At 46.9% G+C, this 15,694-nt stretch overlaps 1 protein-coding gene across 3 annotated transcripts in view; it reads right to left on the bottom strand.

Moving 5' to 3' along the window:
- Positions 1-210: 210 nt before the first annotated feature.
- The window catches only part of CYFIP2 (cytoplasmic FMR1 interacting protein 2), a 47,100-nt gene continuing 31,616 nt past the window's right edge, over positions 211-15,694 (bottom strand). For 2 of the 3 annotated variants that reach the window (XM_053991180.1, XM_053991181.1), the window contains exons 24-31: positions 11,825-11,968; positions 10,894-10,984; positions 10,084-10,214; positions 6,925-6,997; positions 6,317-6,411; positions 2,133-2,371; positions 1,513-1,660; positions 211-951 (exon numbers count right to left, since the gene is read on the bottom strand). In XM_053991180.1, the coding sequence (XP_053847155.1) occupies positions 784-951; positions 1,513-1,660; positions 2,133-2,371; positions 6,317-6,411; positions 6,925-6,997; positions 10,084-10,214; positions 10,894-10,984; positions 11,825-11,968 (1,089 nt within the window). In that variant the 3' untranslated portion in view covers positions 211-783. Of the gene's footprint in view, positions 952-1,512; positions 1,661-2,132; positions 2,372-5,383; positions 5,467-6,316; positions 6,412-6,924; positions 6,998-10,083; positions 10,215-10,893; positions 10,985-11,824; positions 11,969-15,694 lie in introns of those variants that run through there. The other variant, XM_053991182.1, reaches the window with a different exon arrangement.

The following is a 15,694-nucleotide window of genomic DNA, read 5'->3' as shown; positions in this document are numbered from 1 at the left end:
TCAGGGGAGAACCTCTGCATTAAAATAACTGGAAGTCCCATAGCATGGAAAAAGCCAGGCCATTTTCTCTTTCCCCAGCTCTCTGAAGTGCTGAGGAGTTATCTGGTGACTGCATCATTGCTATCCTCAAGCCCACATGCCAAAGCTCATGGAAACAACTGCTGAAAAAGCCAAGGACACAGCAGAGAGCACAAAGCTCTCTGGGCTTTGTGCCTGAGTCAGGCATCCATCCACGACCAGCCTGGCAGGGCTCCTCTGCACCCAGCACTCGATCCTCAGGGCAGTGCCATGGGTGAGATACTGCCTTCATCCCTTCTTCCCCTCAAAGAGTGGATCAGGGACTTGTCTTCAGCCCCTCCTGCTCCTTGGCTGGTGGCACGTGTCACGGGGGTGTTGATTTGTCCTGCTGCTTCTGCGGTGGGAGCGGGTTCCCGGCGCCGTGGGAGCGTGGAGATCTCCCACCTGAGGCTGCAGTATGGCTTCAGAGAGATGTGTGGACTGGGTGAATCACAGGGAAAACCGGACCACTTCATGGAAGAAAAGCACATTTTGCCCACCCACCCCCACCCCCCTCAAGTCCGAAAGCTACGAGTAAAACCGATCACAGGGATGGTACAGAGGAACATGCACTCAAACGGGGCGAGGGGAAGGTGTGTCCTCGTGTGGTGAGGCAGACCCAGCCTCACTCCCTTCTCAGGCCTCACACCATCAAGTTTACCCCTCCCAGCTGGTTTGGGTTCAGTCCCTGCTCCCTTCCCAACCCGTGCAGGGTCCGTGTCCACACTAGCAGGTGGTGGCCAGCGACTGGTGGATGGGGGGCTGGAAGCAGCGCACGTGCTCCACCGTGGAACTGTCTGTTTCCACCGACTTCATGTACTTGTTCAGAATGGCAAAGATCTCGTTGTTCAGGATCTGATACTTCCTGATCCTGTCGGCCATCTTCTTCAAGGGCTGGAGGGATGGTGAGGGAGAGAAACAGAACATGAAGGCTCTTAGGTCATCTGACCAGCTAGGAAGTAGCAGCACCTGTGCCCTGCTGCTGGAAAGCTCTGCTAAGGAAAAGCAGCTCTAACACATGTTCCTGTTCCACTTAGCACCTCGCAGGGACCGGTGACTCGCTTCATTACTGGGTTTGATGACTCAAGACAGAGCATTAACAGGATCGCTGAGTGGTCCTCAGTTAACCACTCCGAAGTCTAGGCTCCCAGCTGCTTATTGATAAAGCCAGTGAGATCACAGGATGGTTGCTGGAAATACCAGCTCCTCAGGTCCAGCTTCCCAACCCCAGGAAGAAGGGAAAAGCTTTGGGAGAAAAAAGATTTGATTTTCAAGCCAATTAAAACCTTGGCCTCTCTGCTGAGACTGCAGATGGAAACCTTACAGCAAGGGCAGCCAGTAGGAATAAGATTAACACCAGGCTTTGTTGTAATTGATGAGTTTGGACAAAGCAGGATAGAAAACAGAAAGAAGTGTGCTGGTTTGGGTCCTTTGGGACCTCACCCTTCAACTTACCACGTTTTTTATGATTTCATCTTTCCCATCCTGCCTCTGCACCTTCAGCAGGTGGTAGCAGAAGTCAAAGAGGTCAAAGCGCCGTTGCTGTCCAAGGAGAACAATGATAGAGCAACCTGCCCAGTTCAGACCATCTCCAAAGCACTGCCTGGGGGGAGGAACAAGGTGATGGGTGGGGAGAGATGACAGGATAGAGTTAGGCAAGAGAAGTACCATGGAACCAGGAACTTTCTTTGGTGAATTCCTAGGGAAACTGGGTTCAGTCCTGCTCCTAGAAAGTGAGTATACACCTAGAGAAAATTAACCCAGAAGGAGATAATACAGAATTACACCCAGGCCAGGCTGTGTAGGATGAACCACAGAGTAAGATAGGTGAGGACCTAGTATTGGGTTGTTGATCTACCCATCTCCTGCCTGTCACCTCAGGCACATCCCTTTACCTTGCTCTTTCCTCCAGTTGTTCCTATACAAATCTGAGCACAACCAAGCCCTTTCACCAGGAACCCACATTCCCCCTCTACCTCCACAGAGGCTCTCACTGCAGCTGAGGGCACCCCGGGGGCTGGCCAGCCCCGTCAGCCCGCGAGCAGCCGTGGCAGGAGCTGGCTGGGGACACTCACTCTGCCGTGAACTCGTTGGTGCCCACGGGGATGCAGTACACGAACTGCATGGCGCTCCAGAGCCGGTGGAACTCCACGCACTCGTCCACGTGCATGACCCCGTTGGTGGGGGGCGGCCCGCGCCAGATGGGGTCCTGCAGGTAGCTCCGGATGCGCGTCAGGATCACCTCGAACATGGAGAGCCCGCAGCACAGCCGCTCCTTGGTCAGCAGGTCCCCCTCCCGGGCGATGGCTATTTGCTGAGGACAGGGACAGCCAGAGGGACACCAGTGAGGATGTGACCCACACCCACCGGATTTAACGCTGCCTGGTCTCTCCCCGGCTCTGTCGCCTCGTGGGAGGTCCAACCTTACCTCTGATGGCTGCTCCCATGGCACTTCCCACCAGACAATGCTCATCCCTCCAACAGGAGGCTTAATGTGGTGCTCTGCTCTATTTCACCGACCTCAGGATCTTTTGGAGTAACTATGTACGTCAGAACAGCAGAGCTGAAGGCAAAGCTCTGACCAGAAATACTGATCCTTAATTCTGTTAGCATGCTGCTCTGCCCTCTTAGTGCTACTCAGCGTTTCGTTTCAAGATTTTCATTTCATGATTCATTTAATGGGTTTCGTCTCATGATTTCTGCAGATTATGAAGATAAAACAGGAGAGAACAGGGACATTTTGCTTCCCAGGACATTGCCATCATCTCTTCAAAATGCAGATAGCCTATGGCTTTCTTGATTTCTTTTGTAGTTAGGGTTAAAAAGCTCTGAGGAAGATGAGAAGCCACTGCAAACTTGATACTGAAAAACTTGGGGTTTATAAGAAAGCCAAATAAATTTTTCCTAGATGTGGAAACTTTACACGTGTGGATAATTTCTGTGACATCCCCGCTCAGCTTTAGATACACAAATTTGGAATAGCTCCAGTGGATGAAGTTATTTTGGCTTTTACACTAGAGGCAAATTAAAAGAGAATTAACTTCATTTCAGCCCCACTGCTCCCCAGAATGACAAAAAAAAAAACCAAAAAAAAAAAAAACAAAGAGGGATTTAAAACAAGCAAGCAGTGCCTTCCCCCAGGCTCACTGAGAGGTGCAAGCGTGGGGGTCTCTCTGCCCTGATATCCTCTCAGCTGCCCCATTTCCTGCTGTTCCAGTGGCAGGACTGACTTCTCTTTGCAGTGCTGCCAAAAATAACTCATGAAATGGGAGCTGGGTGCTGTCAGAGCTGTGCCTGTGGCTGTGGGAGGCTCTGGCTCTGCCGTGCTCACCTTGGCAGAGGAGTGGCTGCACAGGCAGAGCCTTTCACCCCTCCCACCACTCTGGAACAGGCACACAGAACAAGTGTGACATTGACTGAGACCCTGCCTATCCCAGAGGACTTCCCGGAGCTTTAAGCAGTATTTAAGCATTTGCTCCATTCCCAGCTGTCCCTGCAATGCCTATAAAAATGTTATCCCAATCAGTCACAACGGGGACTTGCAGCAGCTGGGACAAAGGGCAGGCACATGTCCTGGCCAGACATAAAGAACATGAATTATGCTTGGTTTACTTGGGTCATCTTCATTCCACTCTGAAAAATGCATGAATGTGCCTGCACATCCCCATTCCTGATTATCAATTTATGCTGGCAGTAACCTCAAGCATTTTTAGTTTGATTGCTCTTGAAATTAGAAGCTTTGCAATTCCTGCTTGTGCCACAGTTTCAAAGATGTTCTGGTGACCTCAGCTTAATTAATATTCAACTAACAGCAAATATCAAGGGAAAGCTGTCATCATGTGCAAAGGCCATATTTGGTGTGGGATCCCTTGATCTGTTAAAAGCAGGAACGGCATCACTGGTTCCATGGCACACACCTGCATCTGTTTGTTTGGCAAGTAAAGGTTTATTTCATCCAGCTTTTTAGCTAAAGGCTTTACACTGTCCCTCTCCTCACCTGCTCCAAGCTCTTATGGGCACAGATCTGCACACACTGGTCTATCATGGCAAAATGAGGGCACAGTAGAAACAGAGCCATTACAAATATAAATTAGGTGTTAGCATTACTGTTTGCTAAAACGTAGTGATAGAAGGGACACTTCTGAGAACAAACTTCTCCAGTGATCCTAGTACACGATTTCTGAAGAAATCTTAATTTAGAAAGGGATGCATCTGGCTTTCAGTGTAGGTAGTGCCACTCAGTTATGCACATTCACAGACAGAATTTGGTTCTAAGACTCATCACAGTAAGACCAGTCTTTGATACAGGACTACCATCCTAGGGTAGATATCTTAACACGGGCAAAGCAGCTGCAGAGCTGTTGGTCCTGTGTTCAGAGCTGCCTCACAGTCTGGGGTCCCACTGATTTCTAAGATCAGGAGAGGAAGGATGCTCTCAAGGTAAATTGCTACAGGATGCCACTGTGCTGACTCAATTATTCCTTCTGTCTTCAGAAGCAAATGCTCTGATTATTTCCAGGGAAGAAGCCAGACTGACCAAGCACTTTGAAAACCTCTTACTAAATACCTTTATGGTCGGCATTAAAGGGGAGAGGATTCCTTTAATGAATCACTTTGACCCCCCTGCTTCTTTATAAATGGTCCATCAAACAGCTGCTTCTGGATTTCCAATGCAAAGTAATTATTTACAACAATCATTGGCAGTTTTCCTGCCATTGCACAAATCCAGTTTTGATTTTCCAGTTTTTGAACCTCTTTTACAGCCTGTATACTGGTGAACTTGACAGAACCCTACCCAAAACCTGCAAAACCCCATAGATCCTCACTATAACATGCATGGGGCCACCTTTTGGGAGAGGCGTCGGGCAGGCAACTTCAGCTTAGATTCTGGACAATTGTTACAAGACATTTATGCATTCTGTAGGAAAAAATCCTGTATGGCCTGTGTCCAAAACTGCATTTCCAAAATGCATGTCCAAAACTGCATAAAAGGAGCAAGCTTAGAAGCTATGGAGGCATCTATAGAAAGCAACTCTTGTGTTCATTTACATTTGAGCTCAAAAAAAAAAAAATCTGGTACCCAACTGTACCTGTGTGATGAATATGGGAACAGTTTACAGAAAAATAACTTTTTAGTGGGACATGAAATATCTTTTGTTTTCATCACCATTATAACTACAGCAGAGATAAGCAACGAGTGGACTCTAATAGCAGAATTCAATGATGATTTTGCATGGAAAGAAGGAGAGATAGAAAGACCAACACAAAGACACGAAAACACAGAGGTGAATTCTTTTTCTCGAGTGTCTCCTTTAAAAGGAAGTGTCTACAGAGTAAGATAAAGTCCTCAGTTATCCAGCCAATTTCTCTGTTTCAGATGATTTCCAATGATGCAAAGTTCAAAATGTCCTTGATCCATGAGAAAAAAAAATACAGGAACAAATATCAACCACTTTCTGCCTGCCATAGATCTGTCACCTCCTACACCAGCTGAGTGTTCGTTCCATTCCCTCATCAGTACATTGCAGGAAAAGGGTGTTGATTCATTTGATACTTGAAAGATTTTTATCCCATCAACCCCAAGTAAATGGGCACTTGAAGTTTGATTATTACTATCAATGGACCTCAAATTTTGCCCATTACACTGATCAGTCTAGGGAGATACTTTAAACAGTACTGAGTTTCTGCACAAGAGATCTTTCCCAAGCTGAGACCCACGTCAAGAAGACACTTAAATGGAGCCGTAATTTTAAGCATTTGCTGAAGTTCTAAGCATGTGCTAGGAGGGAAACCATTCTCAGATGTATTCCTTGACAGGGATGAGCTTAAATGGACCCCACTGCAATCCTAAAATGGGATCCCCAAAAGTGATGGCAATTGATTTTTAGGATGGCCTTGCAAAGATTCTCCTCAAACCACTCCAGCAATTCTCCATCTTTAAAGTGGAGATGAAGAGGTTTTTGGAGTTGTTCTGATTCAGAACTGGCTTCTAGCACACTTGCCTTACAGCTCCCTGCCAGCTCTCCTGACTAGAGGCAGCAACACACAAATTGTGTGTGGTGCCTGGACCCACTCACAAATTTCCCTTCAGAGCATTTGCTCGGGCAAAGATTCGGATTTGCTCATCCAATTGATGTTTTGGGGGAAAAATCAACCAATCAATAAAAAAAAAAAAAAGATCACTTTTCCCAAGGCCATACAGGCCATGTGGGGACTGCTACGAGTTTCCAACAGCCATCCCTTCCAATGCAATCCTTACCTGCGGAGTGCCCAGCCTCTCTATTAGGGGAACCAGGTGAAGTGGGGCATACTTGGCTTCGAGACGCTTCATGCGCACCTCCAAGCGTTCTCCTTCTGTCAAGCGAGCAGCAAACAGTGAAATGAGAGGAGGAAGTGGAGACCCGCGACTTTCCGCAGAGTTTGCTCAGAGCTGCCCCCCAGCAACCATCCGGGGAGACTGTGGGACCAGGGAGCCAAACCGACAGCAATGAGGGGCCAGTGATGCAGAGGAGGGAGGGATGGGCGAGTGCAGTCTCAGCAGCAGCTTAATCACACATGTCCAAAGCACGTCCCTGTTACCGAGCACTCCTGTTGAGATGGACATTTCATGCTGCCATTCTCCAAAGAGGCTGTGAAATGCCTTCCAAACCTTAAGGGAACCCCCGAACTGACTGAGGTTTCAGGTTGTAACTGTGCTACAGGAAATGCACCCCTGGCTTTTGTTTGCACCTGACATTTGGCTGTATCCACTGATCTGTTTGGAGGGGGAAGCAGGGTCAGAGCTAATCCTCAGCAGAGATGGGAGAGAAAAAAGCCTCTTGGCAGAGACCTCTGAGTCTGCCCACTGCTTCCCTCTCAGCTTCTTACCTTTGATGTAGACCCTGGGCAAAATATTTTGGAAGGGAGCAGCATGCAGCAAATCACAAACTTCTTCCTGGGACTGAGGCAGGAAGAAAGAAAGATAAAGTAAGTTAAAAAATACCTATGGGGGAGACTGAATGGGTCAGGGGCCTGGGCAACACTACAACAGTTCACACCTACAGCACCTATTCAGATCCAACCCAGCTCAGTAGTAACTCCAGTGGTTTCAACTGAAATGATCTAAAACTGGAAGTAATACCTCAGCTTCAGTCAGGAAGTTTCCCTAACTCAAATATACTTCCTGCCTGTATAAGGCCAGACCTTTATACTGATTTTCTGTCCTACTTACTAGTCCTGAAAGTAAGAGGGGGATAAAGAATATGGAGATTTCTATTTCATTTTACCCTGAATGAATTCCTGCAGCCTGTTCTTTAAGAGAGTGCCCAGGTGGAAATTACCCTTCGGTTCAGTTATTTTAGGAAGTGTACATGAAAAATATACTGACATGTGGCTCTTCTGCAAATAGCACATCATAACTGGTCTGAAATGATTTGGTTGTTGGTGTGGTGTACTCAGCCAGGGCTATCAGAATCCCAGTGGTGCAGGCACCAGGAAGAAGAAAACAGAAGTCCAGAGAGGAATAACACCATGAGATGCCACCTTAGGGGATGCATGCCAATGCACTTGAGAAAAAAATAATCCCAAACACAGATGCACAAGGAGGAGAAACCTAGAAATAGGCAGGTGGTGACTGAGGAGCGATGGCCGACAGTACATTGTACACGAGTCTGCAATGGGAAACAGCAGCGAGGAAACCAAAGCTGTTCAACACAGAGGCATCGTGTCATGACAAGGCATCAGCCTGCTCCTGCAGAAGCCTACTCCTAGGACATGCTTTCAGTCCTGAGCTCACTGGAGAGATGTAGACACACTCGGAAGCAGATCATGACAGCGCAGCAGAAGAAACCTGGGGCCCGGATGGAATGACTCGGCTGGGCCTGTTTGGGATGCAGGGGTGGACACCACCCTTCCAGCCAGCAGGACAGCAGAGCATGGAGCTGCAGGAGGCTGCACTGGCGCATGGATGCTGGGATGAGAGCAAGTTTGTGGGAGTGCAGTTTGTGACACAGTGCTGGAGGGACAGGAACAGTCTGGGGCCCCTCCACGGGCACAGAGGTGCTGATGCTAACGGAGTGGGCCTGCCACCTTGGTCATTTTGTTTGCAAAACACTTCATTCCTAGGTGAATGTTCTTCCACTGCTGTTTTCATCTAATCAAGTGAACATTTTCAGCCATTTGCAGCCTGCATTCACCTCATATCTGTCCCAAAATTAGTCATGTTATTAACAGACCTCTTCCCCAAGGCCCATTAATGGAGAGCACAAACTCTGCTTAGAAATTTCATCCCAAGCAATTCCTCATTCCTCAAACTTAAACAATAAAAAGGGGGTAAAATGCAGCAGACTGGACATCTGCATCAGAGCCATTTTTGCCAGCAAATACCACCAGCCTTAGATCACTCAGACAGCTCTGAAGGTAATTGCAGTATAAAAGCAATTCCTCCTGCTGCACAAGAGCTCCATTAGAGGGAAAATCTTGTTCTGTGATGGCTCTGTGCATCTGACATCCTCCAGCAAGTGGGAACCAGTGCCCACTGCATGCAAAATGGCTTTGTATTTCAAGCCTATTACTGCCAGGAAGAACAGAGAATCCAAGAGGGAGAGACTCTGTCTGGCATAGAAAGTAGGCAGATGTGGATTTTGATGGGCAGCCTTCCTTAAAGGATCCCCAAATTCCCATCATCTTTATCTTCTGCTATTCTAAAATGCCAGTACACTGCTGATGTACAGTTCCTGGGACTGAAGGAACATTTCTGCATTGAAATGAAAGATTTCTAAAGAAACCACCATGTCCCACGAGTGTCCCATTAAAGATGTGATAGGAGAGGCAAATGCAGTACATCCAGCAGAAAACCCAACACTGAGAACAGCAGAAAGCACTGACAAAGCCACAAAAAGAACAGAAACTGCCAGAATAAAGTTGGCAACTCTGGTCATTCTATAAAATTCTGTAACAGCCAAGCTTCTGGGTGATACACATCTCTTGTCTTCTTCATCATATGCAACCATTGCTCACTGAATGTGTTAGATACACTGTACCAAGAATTAAAAGTCTCTAGATCTGGAGTTAAAATGCAAAGGCAAGGGCAGAAATCTTCATTTTGAGGACATGCAGAGACTTTTAGTTTTCTCTGTGCTCTATGGCCAGATAAAATTTGGAATCTTTGAACTTTCTTATGGCTTTGCTCTGAACAAAACTCCTGGTTTTGCTTGGAAATTCTGTCTTATGCTAGGGAAGAAATTCAAAAATATTTCTGGAAAAACTGAAACAACCCTGCCCAAACCATTATGACACAGTGTGCACATTTAATGTACAGTTGTGTTGTTGAGCACACCTCAGTTGGCTCTGGGCTAAATTATGAGATGAATTTATTGCTTGGTAAATTTGTTATGTGAAAAACTAGGAGCTAAAAAGATGAGTGGCACTCAGCCACAGCCTTTGCCCCACACTAGTGAGGGCATCACATGAGCTGAGACTTGTGCACGTGTAAAACTCCTGTGCAGGGGGCAATACCAAGTTGTTACTCCAGCCAAATTTTCAGTGAAGATGTCCTAGGACATATATCATCAGCAGATTTCCTTCCTGTTGGATTGCTTTATCCATTTCACCATTACAATCAAGCAGGTTGTTTCCATTGCACTGGCACCCTAAAAGAGCAGAGGGATCAAATCTACTTCTCACTGTACAAATAATGTATATAAAAAAGTATTGATCCCTGCCCCAGAGAGCTTACAATCTAGAAATTAACTCCAGTTGGTTTTATTTCTAAGTAGGACAAACAAGGGGCAGCTTTGGGTCCAAGAATTATATCTGGATCTTCCAGTATTCAGATTCAGCCATCCCAGAGGCCTGACCAAGCACCAATGCACACCATCCCCATGGACATGCCCAAAGACTCCAACAACACAGCCCCAGAGAGACCCTGAGAAGATGAGAAGCTGGAAAGTAACACTTCCCAAACTCTTCTGCTGGAGAACCCACTTGCACTTCTACTCTTGAGCTGGAAATTTCGGGTACGATGTTGGTGTGGGGGTTTTGCCTTACCAAAGCCTGCTCGATAAGGAGGCAGAAGAGAATGGCATTGCCCACTTCTCTGAGGCTCTGGAACACATCAGTCTTCAGCTCTGCATACTCAATGATGTCCTTCAGCTGATGGTGGAAGAACTCCAGGATTCCTTAACAGAGAAGGAAGGACAGTCAGGAAGAGATTAGAATCATTTCCTGGTAATTTGAATGAAGAGATGATCACTGTGATTAAGGAAAGAGTGTCTGGTATTTCCTTAATCACAAACTGCAGCTGCTAAATGGATACACAGAGACTGGCATTGGGAAGAACTAACATGTAGTGTCTTATTCTGCTTTCAGTAAGCCTTGGGAAATAAGGAGTAAGTCATATAAACTTGCTGGATTTCTTCATCAGAGGAGGAAAGAGGTTCCAGACTGTGATGCATGACTTGGTGCTGGCTCATATACAGCAGCCACAGTTTCTGACTGCAGCCATGCTGCAAAAAATCTCTTCACCAGCTAAACAAAGCATTTAAAAAATACCAGTGAACTCACAAAAGCTTACAGAATCCTGAAAACATAAGAGAGGCTACCAGAACACATTCCCTTATCAGCCATTTATGTGTTCAAAAGGAAATTTCCAGCAGGAGATTTCCTGGAAAGGTTTCCTATACACGTTCCAGTGTCGACAGCAGAGCAGCTGAAAGTGTCCCAGCAAACCTGGCTGCAAGTGGCACTGGCAGGACAGGTGCCCAGCCTGGATTAACCACGAGTGTGGGCCTGAGTAAATGCTGCAGCAACATGGCTGAGCTCCTGCTCCTGCTCAAGGATCCTACCAGCAGCACCCACCTGGAGAGCCATATTCATGTCTTGGCAAGCGGCAGATCTTGGGCATTACTTCAATCAGAGTCTTCACATACTGCAGGATGGTGCCTTGGAGCTGTTGGAGATAAAGGGAGGTTAAACTGGAATGCCAGGTCTCCTGGCACTGGTTTTGAAACAGGCTTGTTGTGGATGGGTCCACATCTGACAGCACAGGATGAAACTTCAGCTGGAGTCTGAGAAGTTGTTTAATTTGGATTTCACTCAAAGATGAAATTCAGCCCAAGTGTATGGAGTCAAGAGTGCTTTTACAGCTTCCTCCCAAAGAATAAATCCCAGCTGCATGGATTTCCAACTTCAAAATACAGCTTGCTGTGTTTGCATTGTTTGTAGCTGAAATCCAAAACAAGGCTCAGTCTTAGATGCAGCTGGACTTGTGCTTCTAACCCAAAAAGCATTTCACCAGAGCTGCCAAAGGATTCACTCCCTTGCACAGGAAACGCTCCTTCCACCTGAGGAATGATCACTGGATACTCAAGAGTTTAATAAAGAATTTACATTCATGTACAGCAAGTTTCTGCAGATCAGATGTTTTGGACATACATGGATTAGAGCAGAGCACACTGCTTACTTTAAAGCCCTTGCTGTCATTTGGAGTTACACACCTGCACCCTGTGGATACGTTATGAGATAATGCACTGAATTCCATTTAGTCAACCATAAAATCTTTGTGCTGAATGCTGTCTGACCCTGCTGAAACACTCCACCATCCCACAGGAATTACTGGGGTTGCTCATCACTGAAAATCAGCCCATGGCTCCAAGTGTTCCAGCGTGGATCAAGAGACACGACGGCGCCCCGATGCCAACACCCCGATCCCAACGCCCACACTGCCTGCCTGCCTGCACCCATCCAGGCTTTGGGGTTTCTCCATCACCAGGGCCAGGCTCAGAATTACCAGGCTCTTGACGATCTTCAGCAGCTCCTCCATGACCACGGCGATGCCCTGGTAGCCCAGGAGCCGACAGATGGTCTTGAAATGAGGTGGCCCCACGAAGTTGCGGTAGGAGCTGTAGATGTGGCTGTAGGCAATGTTGAGAGGCTGGAAATTGGAAGCACAGTGACAGACAGGACCTGTAATTCCTGACCAGACCTGTAATTCTCTTATCACAGTATTATGTTCCATCACTACAAATTTTAAGGAGGCGGAGGAGAAATAATAACACCAGTGGCCATTCCCACTTCTGCTTCTTGTAGGAGAAAAGATTGCTTTTCTTCCTATGTGCTCAGATATACTCTAACCTCAACACTGTCATGTCACAAGGTTTTATTATCCTCCTATGTAGCAACACCACTTTCATTTCCAAGGTAATTTACTCTCCCATACACTCCCAATCAAATATTTCAGTTCAGTGGCCCTTTGCCTCTTCAAAATCAAATTGCTCTCTACTAAAATGAAAAGTTTTACACACATTTAAGCAGACAGATATTTATTTCCTCTATGAGCACTTGCTTTAAATGAGGCTTATTAAGAAAAGCAGAAACTGAAGCAACTGAGTTTAAGGGCAGATAGAAAAGACACGGAAAAGACACAGAAAAGATCATTTTTGCATCCTGCAAAGCTTTACATCAGCCTCTACTTAACAGACATCCCATGGGTCTGTGACAAGGGTAAGAATCTGACACTGGTCTAGGGAGAATGGTACCCAGGACACTGCCCCTAAAAATTCTTAGCAGAGAACAGAAAGTGATTTCCAGGAATATACTCTATCAGTGTCATCTTGGAAACATGGAAATTGCTGCAACATTTCATCACTGGAACATTTACAGGATCCATTTGGTGTGAGGCAAAGAGAAGTAGGGGGAATTAATTGACTTGTGTGTTCTGCAGAGAAGTACTGAGAGTCAGATTTAGCTGAGACACCACATGCTCAGAGAGGGCTCTGCAATGGAAGTGTTGGCATCACGACTCAGCCCAGCTGAGTGGCTGCACTCTCCCCCCATGACATCTCCACTTCAGCCTCAGGGAACAGCAAAAAAGCCATCCTGGGAAAGATCCTGGCACATAGTGCCCATTTCAGCAAAACACAGATTAACCCCGGGCTCATGCTTACCTAAAGGTGAAACAAAGATAAGGAAATTAATCAGACTGAATCCCAAATGCCTCCCTGTGGATATTGCAGACGTATTCTGCAATATAGGATCCCCTTTCCTGCCAGTAATGGAGCCAAGGGAGTGATGGGATGAAGGCACTGAGGAGGTTGGGTGAAAGGGAGCAAGGGCTGGAGTAGCAGAAAAGGGCAAAATGTTGTCTTTGCTCCACCACTGCTGCAATACCCCCAGTGGAGGCTCCTGTCATCCTCCACTCCTGACTCCCTCCACAAGGTTTATTTTTAACACTTCATCTAAGCAGCTAATGGCTTACAAAATCATTGGCTAAAAATTGGAAAAGTATTTTCTTTTGCTCTCAGCTGTAGAATTTCACCAGTGTACTGACCACGCTTTCACAGACTTGTCAGTTACTTTAATCAATTAATTCTCCCTCATTTTGTCACAGCCCTACAGATCAGGTCCAGCAGGTTGTTACCCGCTGTAATTCCTAAGTGCTCTTTGAATGAGCAGAAATAAGGCACAGCTAGAAAGTCCCCTATTTTCTGTGAAATGTAATTTCACCTCTTGTTCCTGGTAGGTGCAAATAGCCCTGAAACACAATATTAAGTGCAGAAAGACTGCCTTGGAGGCTCATTCACAAAAAGCAAGACCTTTCTCTCCCATTAAAACTTAAAAAAAAAAAAAAAGGGGCCCTAAGTATGTGAGTATGTATCAGAGTTAAGAATTATTTAAGCAGACAGAAGCCTACTTTCAAAGCTCCTTGGATACCAGCTCTTAAGAGAACTGAGCACCTCAATTAGGCTTCTGTCTGCATCCTCAGATAACCAAGTCTTTAAAAATCTGGTCAAGACAGCCCCAAAGCCACTGGTTATGCACCTTGATACATTTGAAAAACTGCATTTTTTTTTCTTTAAAGTGTTTCTGTTTAAACACTAAGTAATGCCCAACGTGGAACATCTGCCAAATGGCTAACATGACCATCCCAGAGAGAAGTCAGTGCTCCAGGGCCCCAGCCCAGCCATACTCCCACAGCTTTTGTTGCTTTAACTTTTGCAAGGCAGTGTCCCCGCCCCAGGTGTCCCCAGAAAGCAAGTGCTGCAGGGGTGATCCAAGTGGCCCAGAGATGGCTCCTTGCCCCTTCCTTCCACACCTCCCTGTAGGCTCCTTTACCCTTTTATTTCCCCAGACTTAGCACACTAGCTCATCCTAGCTTGGGGGAATAAAAAAAAAATCCTTGTTTCAGTGGGCCCATGAATCCACATTCATTTCTGGAGGCCTCTTTGCTATTCCATGGCTGTGGGACTTCTGTCTGTGCATGTCCCTTGTTCCCCTGAGATGGGCTACCACTACTGGTACCAGCTGTGGTGCAACTGGTCAGGTTTTTCCCACAACAGGGCTGATATCTGGCTGTACAGGCAGCCAGCAGCTGGTGCTGCTGCACAGTCCCCACCTGGCAGCACTCCCTCTCCAGCCCCTTGGATACTTTATCACTCCTCAGCAGGATAAAGAGGCTGGAGAGCAGCTCCCAGCCAGCTTCTCCCTAGAGTGGGGGTCTCAGCAATTAGCCTGACTGGGAGAAGACACATTTTAGGATGTGCACTGGCTGCAGATGAGCAGGATGATTCACGCCTGCCTGTCTGCAGGATGAGGTGGGTTCATGGAGCTCTCTGCAGAGCCATACAGTGCACTAACAGCAGGCTTGTGTCTAATAATAATGCTCTGCCAGCAATTAAAAATATAACTCCATTTAAGGGTGAGATACACAGCTTGGGGTAGAGACTGTAGGATGTAAAAAATGACACCAGTGGGTATTTTAAGACAAAGCAGCTGAAGGCACAAGCTGGCTGCACAGCACAGCACTGCTCACTCCCCCGTGTCAGTGGCCGCTTCTGATCCCTCAGAGGACCAAAGCAAAAGCCTGACCCTGACGCTTCCTGTGAGCAGCAGCTGCTGCAGACACTGGGGAGGTTTGCCCCATCCTTGGTTTGGGGCCAAATGGGCAGGTTTTGGGGATGGGAAGCTGGGATTTGCAGCATGGGGCAGAGCTCCCAGTGTCCCACAGTGTCCACCCTGTACCCAGGTCTCAGGGACAGCCATCTGTAATTGTGAGCATGTGGGCAGCATTGCTTTAGGAGCTCAGGAGGTTACCAGCAATGCTCTGGAGAAGCTTTAGCAACAAATGGAGCAAATCAAACCCCAGTTCTATTTCCATGTCTTTGACCTTGTTGTTGGCCATCACTCAGACCTGTCTGAACTCACCTGAGGAAAGGCAGGGAGAGTTTTATCTGGTAAAATTGAACAGAGAGGGATAATAAATAGTACTGGCTGTTACAGAATTCCCTTGGAAAAATGAAGAGCTAATGAAAGAGCAATATACTCAGAGACAAAAAAATGGAACTTGCACACAGCCCAAGACAAATCAGGGCTCCCAGCCAACCTAATTTCAGTGCAACAGCTGAAAGTGTCTTAGAAAGTGGAATGAGTAACTCCAGACTCAGCATCAACATTTCTGGGAAAGTTCCTCTCAAGCACATTTTGGCTTTAGAGAGGAGCAAGTCACTTGTTCAGAGCCTCTCCCTACCAGGCTCATCTGTCCCCTCCTGGTCACAGGCTCGACCTGCTCCCCTGAACACCACAGGCACTGGCTTTGCCTCTCCCTCCTGCCCTCTCACCAGACTCACAGGGGACATCCCCAAGCTGTCTGTAAGTCAGAGGC

This window comes from Vidua macroura, chromosome 15 (assembly GCF_024509145.1).
Source record: "Vidua macroura isolate BioBank_ID:100142 chromosome 15, ASM2450914v1, whole genome shotgun sequence".
NCBI classification, from domain to species: domain Eukaryota; kingdom Metazoa; phylum Chordata; class Aves; order Passeriformes; family Viduidae; genus Vidua; species Vidua macroura.
Note: the sequence above shows the minus strand (reverse complement) of the source record. Positions and strands in the feature narration are given on the sequence as shown.